The sequence below is a fragment of the Canis lupus genome, chromosome 26 (genome assembly GCF_011100685.1).
Source record: "Canis lupus familiaris isolate Mischka breed German Shepherd chromosome 26, alternate assembly UU_Cfam_GSD_1.0, whole genome shotgun sequence".
NCBI classification, from domain to species: Eukaryota; Metazoa; Chordata; class Mammalia; order Carnivora; family Canidae; genus Canis; species Canis lupus.
Genome location: NC_049247.1, coordinates 10,164,087 through 10,180,993, shown reverse-complemented (window position 1 = coordinate 10,180,993; position 16,907 = coordinate 10,164,087). Strand labels below are relative to the sequence as shown.

General features: G+C 39.4%; 1 protein-coding gene across 7 annotated transcripts in view; it reads left to right on the top strand.

Annotated features, from left to right (window-relative positions):
• The window catches only part of HECTD4 (HECT domain E3 ubiquitin protein ligase 4), a 188,882-nt gene that overhangs the window by 98,123 nt on the left and 73,852 nt on the right, over positions 1 to 16,907 (top strand). For 3 of the 7 annotated variants that reach the window (XM_038575137.1, XM_038575136.1, XM_038575140.1), the window contains exons 15-28: positions 49 to 154; positions 731 to 851; positions 1,534 to 1,662; positions 3,740 to 3,864; positions 5,563 to 5,716; positions 6,239 to 6,339; positions 8,188 to 8,386; positions 10,697 to 10,843; positions 11,959 to 12,063; positions 13,355 to 13,518; positions 14,085 to 14,318; positions 15,492 to 15,684; positions 15,873 to 15,977; positions 16,486 to 16,574. In XM_038575137.1, the coding sequence (XP_038431065.1) occupies positions 49 to 154; positions 731 to 851; positions 1,534 to 1,662; positions 3,740 to 3,864; positions 5,563 to 5,716; positions 6,239 to 6,339; positions 8,188 to 8,386; positions 10,697 to 10,843; positions 11,959 to 12,063; positions 13,355 to 13,518; positions 14,085 to 14,318; positions 15,492 to 15,684; positions 15,873 to 15,977; positions 16,486 to 16,574 (1,972 nt within the window). The remainder of the gene's footprint in view (positions 1 to 48; positions 155 to 730; positions 852 to 1,533; positions 1,663 to 3,739; positions 3,865 to 5,562; positions 5,717 to 6,238; positions 6,340 to 8,187; positions 8,387 to 10,696; positions 10,844 to 11,958; positions 12,064 to 13,354; positions 13,519 to 14,084; positions 14,319 to 15,491; positions 15,685 to 15,872; positions 15,978 to 16,485; positions 16,575 to 16,907) is intronic. The other 4 variants (XM_038575139.1, XM_038575141.1, XM_038575138.1 and 1 more) reach the window with 3 other exon arrangements.

Genomic DNA, 16,907 nt, shown 5'->3' with positions numbered 1-16,907 from the left:
TTTCTAAGTGTGATTGCCACGGTCACTTATGGAGCTTTGTTCTGTCAGGAGAGAGGAACAGCGGCCTCTCACAGCTGCGGGATGTGATCCTAACCAATTTAGCTGAACAGCTTCAAAACAACCGATTTGGCAGCGAGGAGGATGAGCATTACAGGTGACACCAGTTATGCTGTTGACTGCTCGTCTTTGTGTTTTTCTTAGGAATTAATTTATGTTTAAACATGTTTGATCAACTTTAGTCTCCTGTAATATCTGATATGATAATTAGCATGTTAAATTGAAATCACAGATCAATTGAAAGATGGTAAATCTTGTATTTGCCCTAAGAAGCGATGTTAGCATTTTTCGGTTTTATCACCAGAGTAACTTAGGCCTGCTAGAAAGTTCTTTGTGGAAATAACAGATGGAGTTTATTTAAAAATCTTGAAGAGTGCTCTCCAAATCACTGGGCTGTGAGAGAAGGTAAAGGTGGTGAGAGCTAGGAAGGTGTTGGTTTTCTTTGATGTTTATAAAATACTTGGACTGGGTGTTTGGCTACCATTGTATTTCTGTAAGTTTGATTTAAATAATACACCCAGTTGTTAGCATCATTACTGAATAAGATGATTTACTTAGGAGAACGGGCTGATTTTGTGCCTTCTATTTGATATCTTGTACCAATTGTATACAACTTATCCTTTTTTATTAAACCATCAATATCTTATTGTTACATTTTTCCTGCATTTTAAAGACTAAATGATGAACTTTTACACTACATTCTGAAGATTGTTGTACGGGAATCCTGTATCTTAATCACCAAGTGCCAAACTGTCTCTAAAGAAGATTTTCAAAAACTCCTTTCAACTGTGCCTGTAAGTAAAAATGTGTTTAATGAAGGCAAAATTATATCACACATCCTTATTTTCATGTTACCATGTTGAGGTGTGTATGTACACACTGCTGTAACACACTCTCTCCAAGGCAGTCTTAGTTGAAAGGTAGTGGGTGTCTGTTTCTCTTGGAAATACAGAACTGAACAAATCCACTTGGAATACTTTCTCTAAAGACTTTATTCCTCCTGCTTAAATGTCTTGATGCAGTAAATTGTTTGAGTTTGGATGTTTTCATTTTATTTAAAATAGAGCGTTGTTCATCCCCTGCTTTAATTTTTAATATAGCATTGTTTTCTAAAGCATCACTGTTATACAGACTGGAAAGAACCAAGAAATTCTCTTAAGGGTTTGGGTAGGCTCTTTTCTAGTGGAAGCATGAGAAGGGATGAGGGTGGGAAGAAGATTTACTAAGAGGGAAAATTTTAAGTAAGTATCTATGACTAGTGTGAATTATGTAGCAGAAGGCACAAAGTTACAGTGAATATGTCAAATGATGTATCAAAAGCCCTGTGGAAATAAGTCACCTGAGAAACTAACCTGGTCTGTTTTCTGTACTTTCTCTTTTGCTTCCCTTGTCCAAATCTTATAAACACATGAGGATTACATGACCCCTTCTTTCAGTAGGGTGTAGATCATCTAAATGCCCTTATTTGTATTAAAGGCTGCATCCTCCTGCCTGCGCTATCTGATGGCAGTTCAGAACCACCTTCTCAGTAACACTATTTTGATTAAACCTGATGAGAATGATGACAGTGACAACTCCTTGCAGGGAGAGACATTGAAGGTACAGGTAAACACCAAGCTTTCTTCTAACAATGCTTTCTACCCAGTGTGTAAAGCACAGCTTAATTGGCTAAATCTCTGTGTATTATGATGTCAGATTTCACCATGTGGCTTATATTGTTGTGGGAGGTAATATTAGGTCACTCATTTCATAGGTTTTTATGTCATTGCACACTGGTTACCATATTTGTGACACTCTCATAATGTGTCATCCATGTGCTCCTGTCAATCTTTTTGTGCCTTGTTTATCTTCATATTTTTAAAGAACTATAAAATATGGCACTTACAAGTGATCTCATACACATCTGAAAGTTATGTATATATAGATAAAATAAATCTGGGTGTATAACATTTGAATAATTTTGACATTGTGGCTGTTTTATGATATTCTCTCAATTCAAATAAATTCAAAGGTGATAATTTTCTCATAACCTTTATGCTGAATACTTTCTAAACCTACAGCTCATTTCGTTCTCTGTAATTATTTTTAAGTTAGCTACTGTGTAAATTGAATAATTTGTTCCCACATGGCAATTCAGAGATTTTTTTTTTTATTGCAGTGGTGGTTACAATTTTGACAGATGCTGGAGGCTGTTATTTGCATTGTTCTTTTATTTTTTTTAAGATTTTATTTATTTATTCATGAGAGAGAGAGAGAGAGACAGGCACAGACACAGTAAGAGGGAGAAGCAGACTCCATGCAGGGAGCCTGACGTGGGACTTGATCCTGGGTCTCCAGGATCACTCCCTGGGCCGAAGGCGGCGCCAAGCCGCTGAGCCACCCAGGCGTCCCTATTTGCATTGTTCTTGAGAATCTCTTCTTTGTGAGAGAATTAAAACTTTTGACTAAAACATACTGAAAAATTAACCAAAGAAGCCATAAAGCTACAAGTCATCATAGTCCTCTTCTTACTCCTTTATGCATGTGTACCGTGAAACCAATACACTTGCTAGTTCCTGTTTATGAGTTGATCTTATTATACAATCCTTTTTTAAACAGGCAAAAATGCATGAATTAATCATTTCAAATTGCTGATACAATTGATTAACTTCTCTTGCCCTAGTTTCCTAATCAGTGAAAAGGGACAATAGGTCTCCTTTTACAAGACTCTGTGAGGGTCAGAGAGGAGGTGTGTGAAATGCCTGCCCTGTGCCACAATCAGCACGCAGGGGCTGACAAGATCCGTGTGACTTAAACCATGGTTTAGCCTGCTGGTTCGGAATTCCGTTTCTCTTAATGATAAAAACATCTTAATTCCAAGAAAGGCCCCAGAAAAGTCCAAGCAATGAAAACCAGTGTTTTCTCTTTGAAAGGCTAAATTCCATAAGTTCTTCATTAACCCCTGGAGAAAAATACTCATGGTAAAGGCAGAAGAGGCCAAGGCGTCCAGTCTTTCTGGGAAAAATTAAAAACTCAGTTTTCACCTAAAGGTTTAGGTTGGTTGTATTTTTTTAAAATAGAAAATAATTGTACACTAAACATTTCTATGATTTTTAACTAGTACTTCTAAACAAAGTATTTAGTATTTGTATGCCCACGAACTCTCTAATAGTTATTTTTAATGTTTGATAGCCTGTAACTGCCTGCTACTTTAACTGAATTTTTTAACTTGCTTGCTTTCAAGTGTAATGGTTTAAAACATTAAGTAAAAAGGTCACTTGTACTGTTTCAGAATGTTGTGTTTTGTCTCATTTTATTCACCGCCTATACATGCGCCTTTTACTGTTCTGTTTTTCTCTTTAGCTATCCTCATACCACCCAAGGCAATCTTCCACCTGGAGAGTTTCTGGGCTGGCCACCGGGAGCTCTCTTGTGCTGGAGGCGATGGGAGAAATGCCTTTTCTCCCAGGGACTCCGTGTGCTCCCCGTGAAATACTGCGTATTTCTATCAGCACTCCAGACCTTAGCTTCCCAAATCAAATTGCTACTTGACATCCTCGCGGAACTTACTGCTTTGGGTTTATTCTGGCCACCTCATTATTTAATTTGGAAATGTGTCATTAAATACATCATTTCATGTTGTCAGTGTGAATGTATACTCATCACAAAGCTTAAAAATAATAATGTGATATTTTCTACCTAGGAGCTAAAAGTCAGTATTTTGGCTCTTGCCACCCAAATCCTGACTGGATGTGATGAAGTGTTGGAAATGCTACAACAGGTCACAACTGCCCTCATAAATAGTGACCTAGCTGACCGTGAGCAGAGGTGAGGAACTAGCTCGTGAGCTGTGACCCACTGCCCTTCAGGAAACAGAATTTGCTTATGAAAGCAAAATCTTTTAGAACATCAAATGTTCATTTAATATAGAAAGATTTTTGTGATAATAGGTTGAAACAGCAAGTTGTTTCAATGCCAAGTGCAATCAAACTCTTTAATGGTGCTTTTAGGTGAGATTGGGCTAACAGCCATGGTCTAAGGGGGCAGCAAGGTTGTGGTGGCATTTGGGTCTGCCACCATCATCGTTCCCAAACGGGCCTTTCCTTCAGCTATCTGGCTCAGCACGATGTGCACTGGATTTCCTCATGATAAGGACTTTAGAGAGGCAGAGATGACTTAGTGTTACAGAAAATTAATTGCCATGCAAAAGAGGATGTTGACACAATGTCTTAAGATTTTACTGTAATTTTACTGCAAATATAGGAGTGACCTATATAGAGGGTAATCTCTTTCCCAGTAATAAAGCTCATTCTTAGTCCTCCCCATGAACGTTTCAGCTATAGTTTGCTGTTACATATGTGCTTATTGACAATTTTAACATTAGAGATGCTGATCCAAAACAACCCTGCCATGTAATTTTTCCTCCTGTATCCCGTCTGTCCCCATGTCCCTGCTTCTTGCCTTTTCCAAGAGAGTAAGTGGCCAGATTGGAATTGGGGACAGTATAGCCCAGATAGATATTACACTGGGGCTTGTTAGGATGTGTGGGGCCCACTGCTGGCACATGGTGCAGTTTTGTCCTGGGGAGGAGGGACAGTCTGAGAGCCTGAGAGATGTGAGGTCTGTTCCCTGTTCCAATCCCAGTATCCTAAGTAGCCTTGGAGAATTTATATAATCCATATATTTATTTGGGTGAGTCACATATCTTAATTCTTCTAGCAGAGGATTGGGATATTAAGAATGTGATTTTAGGTAATCATTTTACGACATATGCATATATCAAATAATTATACACCTTAAATTTATACAGCAAAAAAAAAAATTTATACAGCCATATATCTTATTGTAGCTCAATAAAAAGGGGGAGGGGATAATGTGATTTTAAAAACAAATAAAAAATCTGTGTTGTAGCCAGTTATTTTTTCCCTATCAGAGACTCTGTACAGCATAGCCGCCCACAGTGCCAGGGCCAAGGGGGAGCTTTGCACATGGTAACTACCTAGAGTAGCCATTTGTATTTTAGAAACGCTTATTTATTTATTTATTTAGGAGTGATTTGAGGGAAACTTTTTTTTTAAGATTTTATTTATTTATTCATGAGAGACACAGAGGAAGAGAGAGACAGAGACACAGGCAGAGGGAGAAGTAGGCTTCATGCAGGGAGCCCGATGTGGGACTCGATCCCAGGACTACAGGATCATGCCCTCAGCCGCAGGCAGATGCTCAACTACTGAGCCACCTAGGCGTCCCTTAGAAGCCATTTATAAAGTGATTCAGAGGTGCTGTGAAATGCACCATTTACACTTTTTTGGTAAAACCACGGGTTGAAGTTGACACGGATTACTAGATTTCTGTTCTCTCCCCCAATGGTAGACAGTGGGATATTTGTGGACTGAATTGCTATAGCTAGAGGTGCTCAAAGCAGCTCAAGGAAATGCAGTATGAGAGAATTTGTTAAAGATGATGGTTGCCAGTTCACGTGATTAGGAATTGCTTAAGCCATGTGTTTTCTTGAACTTTTTGTAGGTTAAAGGGCTTGGAACAAGTTACTAAGGCTACTATGCTTGGTCACCTTCTTCCAGTGTTACTGACTTCACTGATGCATCCAAATTTACAGACTCTGACCATGGCCGATGCCCTGATGCCTCAGCTAGTGCAGCTGGTCCTCTACACCAGTCAGGTACGATCCTCGCTGTGCCAAAGTGAGCTGCTCCTCGGCTGGCCTGCTTCACATTGTGGCTGTGTGCATTTATTGAAGGCCGAGTAAACATAACCATGTCTGTCAGAAGCCAAGGGAAATAACAATGGAATGAAGAAAAATACCATGTCATAAAAATAAACTGAAAAATTAAGGAAAATCATTTTATCTGTTTGACTAAATTACATACTGCATTCTTCTAGCAAGTATGGATTGCTGGGTAACTGTAAAAATGCTAATCTACAATGCTACTGAGATCCTACCATTATATTCGGTCTCCTGAGTCTTTGCCGGCTATTGGTGACTAATAGAAAGAATATGTGCCATTCCGGCATTAAATAAAATGATGTTAAGTGGTCTAAGTAGCAAAGCATTTCTTCGTGAAGGAGGGCAGACAAGGATTGTAAAAAGATGACTTAAGTGAGAATTCTAAATTTGGCTCTAGTACCATCCAGATACCTGACAGTAAGCACTTTAAGACATGATGATGGTTTTGTGTTTCAGACGGCTTTGCTGCTTAAAACCCAGTGTCCAGTTTTTGCCGAGGTGGGCTGTTCCCCATGTGGTGCATCAGACCAGAAGGGCAGGCTGTTCCCCGATGAGAGGTGAAAGATGCTGCTTTCTTGCAGGAACCCCTGCCTTGTTTTCTTCTGGTGAAAGCCTAGTTCTCCTTTTACAACACTGGTTTTTAGCAAGGATTATGTAACTGGAAAAAGAGACTTTAGGGTCAATGTTTTAGAGATAATTATAGAGTTGCTTTGTAGATTTACAGGACCAGGTTAGGGTAAATTCCCCACAGATTAAGAGATTAAAGATTGACAGATTTTCATATACCAATGATGGAGATGTAAAATGTGACTTTGGCAAATAGTTTGACAATTTCTTAAGAAGTTAAACATACACTTACCACATGACTTAGCTATTCCACTTCTGGAAATTTACACAAGAGGGAAGAAAACATAGGTTCTTATAAAGACTTGTATATGAAAGCTCATAACAGTCTTAGTTAGGAATAACCCAAAACAAGAACAACCCAAATGTCTATCAACAGGGGAATGGATAAATGAATTGCAATATATTCGTATGATGGAATCCTACTCAGCAATAAAAGAGAATGAACAGTTGATATACACAACAACATGGTTGAATCTCAGAATCCTTATGCTGAGTGAAACAAGCCAGACCACCCCTCCGAAAAGTACATACTGTATGATTCCATATATATGAAACTCCAGAAGATGCAAACTAATTTCTAGTGATAGAAAGCAAAAAGTGATTGCTTGGATTACTGAGAAGAAAGAGGAAACTTCACGAGTATATACATATGTCCAAACTTACCAAGTTGTACACTTTAAATACGTGCAGTTTGTTATGTGTCAATTATATGTTATTAAAGCTATCTTTGATCAGAAAGGGACAACTTTTTGTGTTTCTCTGTAACAGTGTGCTATGCAACTGAGCTTTGTGCAGTGACAAAACTTTGCAACTGTGTTGTCCAGGACCATCAGCCATAGCCACACACTGCTACTGGTGACCATCAGTGTGGCTAATGTACTCAAGAAACTGAATTTTCAATTGTTTTTAATTCAGATTCAATTTGAATGGCCACATTTGACTAAGTGGCTGCCATATTAGCTAGCGCAGAGCTGAAAGAAGGGAATCCATTCTGCAACAGCTAAGCATCAGTTTTAGGAGTTTGTGTCACAGCCTTGGGCTGGGAGGTCTTTGAGAGTTTAATTACAGTAGGTAAGAGGACTTTGGTGTTCAATTTGCCAACATATTGAATAACATCCAGTGCTCATCCCATCAAGTGCCCACCTCAGTGCCCATCACTCAGTCACCCCCACCCCCTGCCCACCTCCCCTTCCACCACCCCTAGTTCGTTTCCTAGAGTTAGGAGTCTTTCATGTTCTGTCTCACTTTCTGATATTTCCCACTCATTTTTTCTCCTTTCCCCTTTATTCCTTTTCACTATTTTTTATATTCCCCAAATGAATGAGACCATAAAATGTTTGTCTGAGTAAAAAGTAGTCATGTAGACTGATGGAATTTTCAACAATTGACATTGAGATATCATCAAAAGGGACCTTGATCCTGGGGGATTTGGAAAGTGACCAATCTTAAGGGCACTTTATAGCATCCTTTTTTTCCTGAAAAACTTGAAATGAGAGTTGGTGTGGTCCTCTCCTGGATACAAATTGGGCTTTCCTTCTTCAAAAGAGAGGGGGAAAATGCAAATGCATTGTCAAACAACAGCAACAACAACAAAAGAGTCTTAAATATAGGAGTTTTAAAAATGTTTCTGATTGCCACTGATACCTAGCATTTAAAAGCCGCGAGGATGTGGAAAAGTAAAACAAGATTTCTTAACCTTTTACATTTTACTATGTGTACACCTCCTTTTTCCTCTCCTTGCTACTAAGCTAAATCACTTCCTCTTTGTCTGGTTTTAGGATGCTGGAAGAAAAGGAAGAGCCAGGGTTTCTCACTGGTTTAAAGATTCCTGCTCCATGGGCTGCCGGCAAGACTGTGGAAACAGTCCACCCTGTCAGAGACAACTATAAATTTAAAGAAACTGTCCACATTCCAGGAGCTCGCTGCTTGTACCTTAGATTTGATAGCAGATGCTCTTCACAATATGACTATGACAAAGTAAGCAAGATTAGCTTAGTATTGGTTCCACCTCCAATAAGCTGATTTCTTAGATGCTTCTTATTTTTCTTTGCTTCTGGTCACCATTCTTGACTTATTTCTGTCTGCAGATGTCTCTTTGGAGAGCTTTCTTAAGATATGCCTTGAAAGGATAGTGGTTGGGGAAGTAAAGAACCAGCACTTCTGTGGTCTAAGAACTGTGTTTTCATGACATGTTGAAAGTGTACTTTTGTAAGCTTTCAGAAGTTTAGATCTGAGTTAAAGGAAGTTTTCCTTACTACTTACCTACTGCCTGCCTTCTCTGCTTGGAATTCCTGTAGACAGATAATGTACATTCATCTAGAAAAGTCATAACTGCTTCTCGTGTATTCTTTGGGAAAGGGTGGCCTTTTAGAAGAGTTTCAGATATGCTAGGATCTGTTTAATTTTTATTGAGATTATTTTTTCTTTGTTGTCAGGATCTCCAGGCCCATGTAGATTTTGAGAAAAAGTAGTTTCCAACCTGGTGGTTTAACAATTTTAAGTGAAAGGAAACATTTGAGGGGTAGAAGTGTTTTCTTCTGTTTATATTGTTGCATTGCAAACTGTCATGTTGAATTTAGGACGAAAGGTGAATGAAGTTGTCACACATAACTTTATACAAGAGCAACTGAAAGATTATCTAATAGCTTTGTACATATAAAGGGCTATTTTTATGTAGATTGTTAGCTATCTGTCATCTCCTCTAAGAACTGAGTAAGGGCAAAGGTCTTAAATCCCATCCTGGGGGATTTATAGGTCAAAAATAAAGAACTTCTTAAGATACATACTCTGAGATGGTGTAACACATCGCTGAGCCAATTATAGAATCCTCTTTCCCATCATCTTTAAGGATATTGAAGATTCCCGGTGTCCAGAGGGGTTTAGGGTTTACCTCCAAAACTTTAGCTAGAGGCAAGAGAATTTAGACAGTGGTCTTTGGTGGGCCTTTCAAAGAATAAATCTCCTAAAAAAAAAAAATGAATAAATCTCCTGCCATCAGCTACCCCCATTTCCTAGATTAAAGTGAAATGAATGTTTAAAATAGAACTGGAGAGGGGCAGCCCGGGTGGCTCAGTGGTATAGCACTGCCTTCAGCCCAGGGCATGATCCTGGAGACCTGGGATTGAGTCCCACGTCGGGCTCCCTGCGTGGAGCCTGCTTCTCCCTCTGCCTGTGTCTCTTCCTCTCTCTCTCTCTCTCTCTCTCTCTCTCTCGCTGTGTCTCTCATGAATAAATGAATAATCTTTAAGAAAAAATAAAAATAAATAAAATAGAACTGGAGAGGTCACCATATCAGTCGGTGTCATTTTGTTTCCCCTTTAAAAACAAGTAATTTGTGTCTTCTGTCATATGCTAGCCCACACCTGTGTGTGTGGGGGGGCATCAGTGTTAAATGTGGGGGCACAGCGGGACATACTAAACAGATAAAAGTAACAGTTACTTTTCCAGTGGTCCCTGGTTGGTGTCAGCAAAAGGTCCAAAAGGGTAAGAGAGCACAACATGATAAGTGTCAAGGGCAAAATGGAGCTTCTAGATCCACACAGAGTTCTCTTGTGCAGTCAGAAGTGGTCAGAGTGCATGTTAGAAGACAGGACTTAGTATTTACAGAACCCAGAGCCTCATTCTTCCAGTGGAAGGATTTGAATGCCAAATGACCTCTAAGTATATCTCCTGCATATTAGAAAGTTGGTTAATTGGATATAAATGAATGACCTTTATTGAAGAAAAGAATTGATATGTGAAAACTGACCCAAGAAGCAGTGGCCCCCTTTCTGGCCTAAATTTGTGTCATTTTCTTTTTTATACCATTAAGCAACATTCTAAAAATATATGGCTTATTTTCAATTTGTTGCATTTTTTAAAATCCTCATTCATTGAATTTTTGTTTTTTTTTGTATTTTTATGTTTGTTTGTTTTTGCCTTTATTTTGTTATGTTAGATATAACCATCTTTTCATCTGTATTTGCTCACTTTATTAATTTGGGGGAGGACTTAATGGGCAAACTGTACCTGTTATTAATAAGTTAAATATCACTATTGAGCATTAAAATAACTACTTAAAACATAAATGTATAATAGCTGAGTTAGAACTATGTCAATGTGAGGTTCCCCAAGGCAATTAAATTGTGACAATATTTGCACCCAAACCAGTATTGCTTGTACCTAAAAAATCAGGGAATATTAGTTCTATAATAATGACACCAGTACCTGGTTATAAATGTATTTTTAAACAAACATTTCTTTGCAGCCTTTTTATTTGTAGATGTTGTTTTTGTTTTTCTTTTACAGTCTAACAGTATATTTTCTGTTTTGAAGTTGGTGATATATGCGGGGCCTAACACAAACAGTAGGAAGGTTGCTGAGTATGGAGGCAACACACTGGGATATGGCAGCCGTAGTGTCTTAGGAACTGGCTGGCCCAAAGACTTGGTGAAGGTATGGTATCTAGTCAGATCCACTGCCTAGAAAAGAAAAATGAACTCCCGTTTCCTCTGGGCTCGAGCATTAACTCCAATTCCAGAAAAAAAAATTGTCCATGGGTGCTTTGTTGAGCTGGGGCTCTCTTGCCAGGCCTATAGATTCATGACCTCATTCAGAATGACCCTCCTTTCACTTGTAGGGCATCAGACCCCTGTCCACTCCAGAACTGGGATCTATTGTCCAGGAACTGAGTGCTCACAGTATTTCCTTCCCTGTCCATTAAAAGGCCTGCTAGTTCTTCCACTTTGCTTCTTCTCTGCCCTCTGCTGTGATGGGTATCCTAGAACCAGAAGGCCTTTGCAGTTAAAAAATGTGGAATGGGTGTTTTCAAATGAATTTGAGCCTTTGGAGCAAGACTAATGATCCATTCTCAAATTGATAAGATAATCAGCCTTGCTTTGTAATTAGGGCCCTGGAGCTACAACATATCTACCTAGAATATAAATATGAACTGAAATGCCCACTAAAACCTGAAAAACTCTCCAGTCTGTTCTTGGAGCCTTGCTCTCAAATGCATTACATACCCTCTTTAATTGAGCCACAGACAGCAAATTACTTCCAGCGATGTAGTCCCGATGCATCCAAATCTGCATCAGCACGACACTTTTAATTGTTCTTTCATTTCCTACGTTTTGTTTCTTACTTGTGGTGTTGGTTCTACAATACAGAGCAAGGTCTTCCAGCACTCTGTGTTCTTCAAGATACGGGCCGTTTGCCTGCCGTACCAGCACAAGTGAGGTGGTGAAGTGGACAGGGGGAGGGCAGAAAGACTAGAAGCCTGAGGAACTTACTGAAATTATGCTCAAGATTTAATCTTTACTCTGATCCTGCTATTGGGCACTTGTGGCCCTTTTCACAGATGCCTCATCCCCAAACCTACCTGGTCAGGAGAGACACCTGGAAGATTGGTGTCCAGATGAGAGGGGATGGAATTTGAGTCAAACAAGCGATTGACAAAAGGAGTACAATATTGCTGTGGTCCTTTTGAAAGTAAATCTCTGAAATTCATTGCTCTCTTGAAAGTCATATGTCTTGTTTTTAAAGTGTATTTTCCCCCCTTAAATTTTAAGGTGGAAGGAGATACAGTCACCTTCTCCTTTGAAATGAGAAGTGGCCGTGAACACAACACTCCTGATAAAGCTATGTGGGGCTTTGCTTGCACAGTTCGCGCTCAGGTACTTGAATCTAACCACTGCTGTGGGCATAATGTACTTTCTCCTGTGTGCCTTGGTTACATACATCATATTTGCCCTGGAAACAGAGCAGAATATGAGCCATGGTTTCATCCTCTCTTCCATTTGGCATTAGTAGACTCTCATAAGTAGTAGTTTTGTGGAATAAAACCTAAAATCCATTTGGCAGCACAGAAAGAATCTGTTGCTAGGGGCTCTGTCTTCAAAGCCTGGAGAGGTGATCTGCCTCCAGCATCTTTCCATAGGGCGAAGAAGACTCGAACACCTAATAGAAGTAAGCACTGGGCTTCTGGGTTTTTACAGTAGTGGGATCACATTTTCATTCTATTCTCAAAGGCTCATCTTGCTAGTCTAGGTCTGTCTCTGCTTAATTACACTGTTATACTCTGTATATGAGTTTAATCTACTCCTTTTAGCAGTTTCAAATAGTAACTTTCCCTTAGGAATCTATGTAAATTCTTCTCTCACCTGGAAAAAGAGAAGAGAGTGGTAGGAATTCTTCTAAACCCTAGAGTTGCCTGATTTGTAAAACCTGTTTTAGGCTTGGAGATTGCTTGAATTTAACCAAGCTAACACTCTTGAGAGTAGAAGTATCTGCCAGGGCAGCCCAGGTGGCTCAGCGGTTTAGCGCCGCCTTCAGTCCAGGGCATGATCCTGGAGACCCAGAATCGAGTCCTACATTGGGCTCCCTGTGTGGAGCCTGCTTCTCCCTCTGCCTGTGTCTCTGCCTCTCTCTCTCTCTCTCTCTCTCTCTCTCTGTCTCTCATGAATAGATAAATAAAATAAAAAAAGAAGTATCTGCCAGAATGGAAGCTCCATGAGGGCAGGGATCTTCTTTTCTGCTGTTTTTTAAGCACCTAGAATAATATGCTCAGGTACTTGTTGAATGAATTCAGTAGATGGATTGACAACATCTTGGCTCAAGCACAGGATGGAGATGACAAAGCAAAATAATGATTGATACCCAGATAGGCACAGCAGAAAGGAATCAGTCCAAAGAATCTTGCATGTGATTTGTGCTGTCTCTAATATGGAGTCTTATCAGCTCTTTCTCTCTCCAGAATTGTGTTGAGACTTCCCTCTGTGGTCATTTTTCCATGCTACCATCTTGCTACTCATGGTATTGGGTACTGTCCCTGTGTCCCATAGCAGTGATATGTGATGCTGCTCTGTAAGCCTCTGTGGTCAGGGACCGTGCAGTGCGGTGCAGCACAGGTGGAAGTGCCCCGCCATGTACACTGACCAGTGTGGTTTGCTCCTGTCTGCGTTGTAGGAGTCATCGGAGGACGTATCTGGAGGCTTGCCCTTTCTGGTAGACCTGGCTTTAGGTCTGTCGGTGTTAGCTTGTTCCATGTTGAGAATCCTGTATAATGGACCAGAAATCACCAAAGAAGAGGAAGCCTGTCAGGAGCTATTGCGGTCCAAACTTTTACAAAGGTAAAAGGCTCAGCTAGGGCTAGCTTTGCTCACAAAGGAAAAAGGACTTCGTGTGGAAAACTACTTTTAGTCCATTTCCCAGCTCATTCTGCATACTGCCTGATGATCCCATGGGTGCCATTGTCGTTAAGAAAGAAGGTGAAAATTATACCAAACTGCCTTCTGGCCCTTACTTTACTAGATTTGAAATTATAGCTCATAAGCTTTTCTCCAACCTGCACATTGTATAATTAAATAAAGGATCCCCAAAAGGATAAGTAGATGAGTGATAAAACAAATGTATCATAATGTTTGTTCTAGAATTTAGGTGGTGGGTATATGGGCATTAACCATGGACTGCTTTCAGTTTTTCTGTATATTTAAAAGTTTTCATAAGAAAATGTTGGGGAGGAGGTAGATTCCCAAAGATGTGGTTTCATATAATGCTCCTGGGTCTTTAGACTCTAGAAAATGTTTGATAAATACTTAATACATGATGTGATCCTTCATATGTTTGATATATCTGCAAACCTTAAGTGGTTTTCCAGATGGAAGAGGAAATGAAGAACCCTTTTCTGTCTGTCCAGGTGCCAGTGGCAGGTGGAGGCCAATGGTGTGATCTCTCCTGCCCTGACTCCAAGCCCATCTCCATTGCCACTGACCATTGAGGAAGACAGAGAATTCACCTACCCCTCTGATGTTCTTGTGCCTCCTGTTGGAAACTACTTTGACTTGCCCCGGATCAGGCTGCCTCCAGGAATTATGATAAAGCTCAGGGAAATTTCTGGGCGTGCTAGACCTCAATTCAGACCAAGTATAAAGTATGTTGCTAAATAGTGCTCTATTGCTTTATTTTTCCCATTGGAAAAAAATATTTAAACAATGGAAGGGGGTAAATTTCTTATCCTAGTGTAGCAAATGAACCTTTAATTTTACATTTACTTAATGAACACTAACCACATGCTCTGGGGGTATTCCAGGCCATCTGATATCAAGGTATAGGCCCCAGGGCAGCAGCAGTAGCACCACTGGAGCACTTGTCAGTTTTTGGGCTGCATCTCACATCTGGATCAGAACCTCTGAGGGTGGGGATGTTTTGACAAGTTTGACAAGCATAGGATGCTGAGGCATGCTAAAGTTTGACAAGTTCTGAGTTTTTCTCAGGTGGTTTGCCTCCTCATAGTCCTCAACTTTGGTTTCCTTAGTCTAGAGAGAGATGTTGAGGGGTCTTTAATCTGGAATGAGAAGTCATGCAGCTACAAACGTCTTTGTGGTATTCTTGCTTAAAGTCATTTTGGTGGCCTCTGCCCTGTCTTCTGAGGCATGGTGGGCCATTTCAGAAAGAAAAAATTTAAGAATAGTTGAAATTTAAAATGAAAAATACAAAAGCGCCATTCGTTTTCAGCTCAACATCCATATGTACGAAATACTACAAGCCATGCTACTGTATAAAATTAATTGGCACACGAATGGTGCCAAAGACCTTTTGTTAGTCTTAGACCTCATCCAGCTTTAATATGACTCTAGCTCAAAATGTACAAATTAGGGCAGCCTGGGTGGCTCAGCGGTTTAGTGCTGCCTTTGGCCCAGGCATGATCCTGGAGACCCGAGGTCAAGTCCCACATCGGGTTCCCTGCATGGAGTCTGCTTCTCCCTCTGCCTGTGTCTCTGCCTCTCTCTCTCTCTCTCTCTCTCTCTCTCATGAATAAATAAATGAAATATTTTTAAAAATGTAAAAATTATAAAAAATGAAGTCTCTTTAATTTTTTTCATTTTATCAGCTGATGTCAGTTTTGTCATCTAAACATATTACACATTATTGCCCACTTGATATGAAAGCTATCATGATGTTCATGCCTCTTTATTGTAATAAAGAAAGTATGGTGAATATTTAATATATTTAAATCAAAGCCTATACCCTTCAACCTATTGAATACTGGATTGGTAGTTTGAGAGCTTGGCATATACCTGATGAGTTTCTATTGTAATCACAGAGAGGTAATTCAGCCAGATGTGATGGAGGAAATGGTGGTATCCTGTGTTATTAAGCACTTGAACTTGGTTGATGCACTGCAGTCTCTAATAAATTTCCAGTATCAAGAAGAACATGCAGAGGAATATGACTTACTATGTAAAATTATGGGTGAGACCTTCAAGAAACTCAATGCCATGGAGAGACAGCTGCAGGTAAGCGAAGGCTAATGTGCTTAGATTTCTCTTACAGCTGTCAGAAATAATTTCTTCCCTAGAAATTTAACAAAGTTGAAAAAGTGACCTGAATTTTTAAAAAGTTACAACTAAAACTTCCAAATTTGCAGATGGCACATTTTTATTTTGCATCCCTTCTCACATTGTTTTATTTTTTAATGTATCAGAGTGTTGCTGAATTGGAACAGAAATGGCAAAGCGAGGTTGATGATGCCATGCAAGGGAAGCTGGAGAACAACATGCCTTTCTTCTATGATTACCATTTCAATGAGGTGAGCAAGTTGTGTGATTTATCATTGGGCATTGGTATTTACAGTGCAAAGGTATGTATTTGTGTGTGTGTGTGTGTGTAGAGCCCAAATAATACTACCTATTAAAATGTTACACATGCCAAAATGTGCCCATTCTTTACAAAGGTTAATAAAATCAATTAGATCAACATATCAATATTCCAAATATAAATTATTAAGTTATTTTTAACTGATTGATAGTTTTATCAGGAAGTTACCATCATTATCAAATTTTGATTGCAAACTTTAGGAAACAAAGAGCAATTAGTTATAAGGACCAAGGAAGTCCACAGAAAGTAGTTGATGCCATTTGTAATCATAAAAATATTAAATAGGGACTTGCAAATGTGCTGTGGCATAGAAATATGGACCAGAGGTAGTGGTTCTCCCCCCACCCCCCTCCGAAATTCTCTGCTCCTTTTAACATGAACAGTAAAACTCACTTTTTACAGATCCTGGCTACCATCTTTTCTTGATTTTTCCTCTTTAGAACAAAATGAAAGAACTAGAACTTTTGTGTTCAATGAAAGAAGTCTCCTTTGATGGAAATGATCTTGAAAACATGGTCCTATCACTAAGGTTAGTGATGTTAATAACTGTGTAAAATTAATTTACTGCCTTGATGCTTAAAACAAAATGTGAAAATTTAGTCTCAATAGATTTTTTTTTTTTTTTTAAGATTTTATTTATCTACTCATGAGAGACACACAGAGAGTGGCAGATACAGGCAGAGGGAGATGCAGGCTCCATGCAGGGAGCCTGATGTGGGACTCGATCCTGGGTCTCCAGGATCACGCCCTGGTCCAAAGACAGATGCTAAACCGCTGAGTCACCCAGGCGTCCCACAATAGATATTTTTAAAAATTGTATACATTTACTAAATATTTGAGTTGGAACTCATTTGTAAACTTG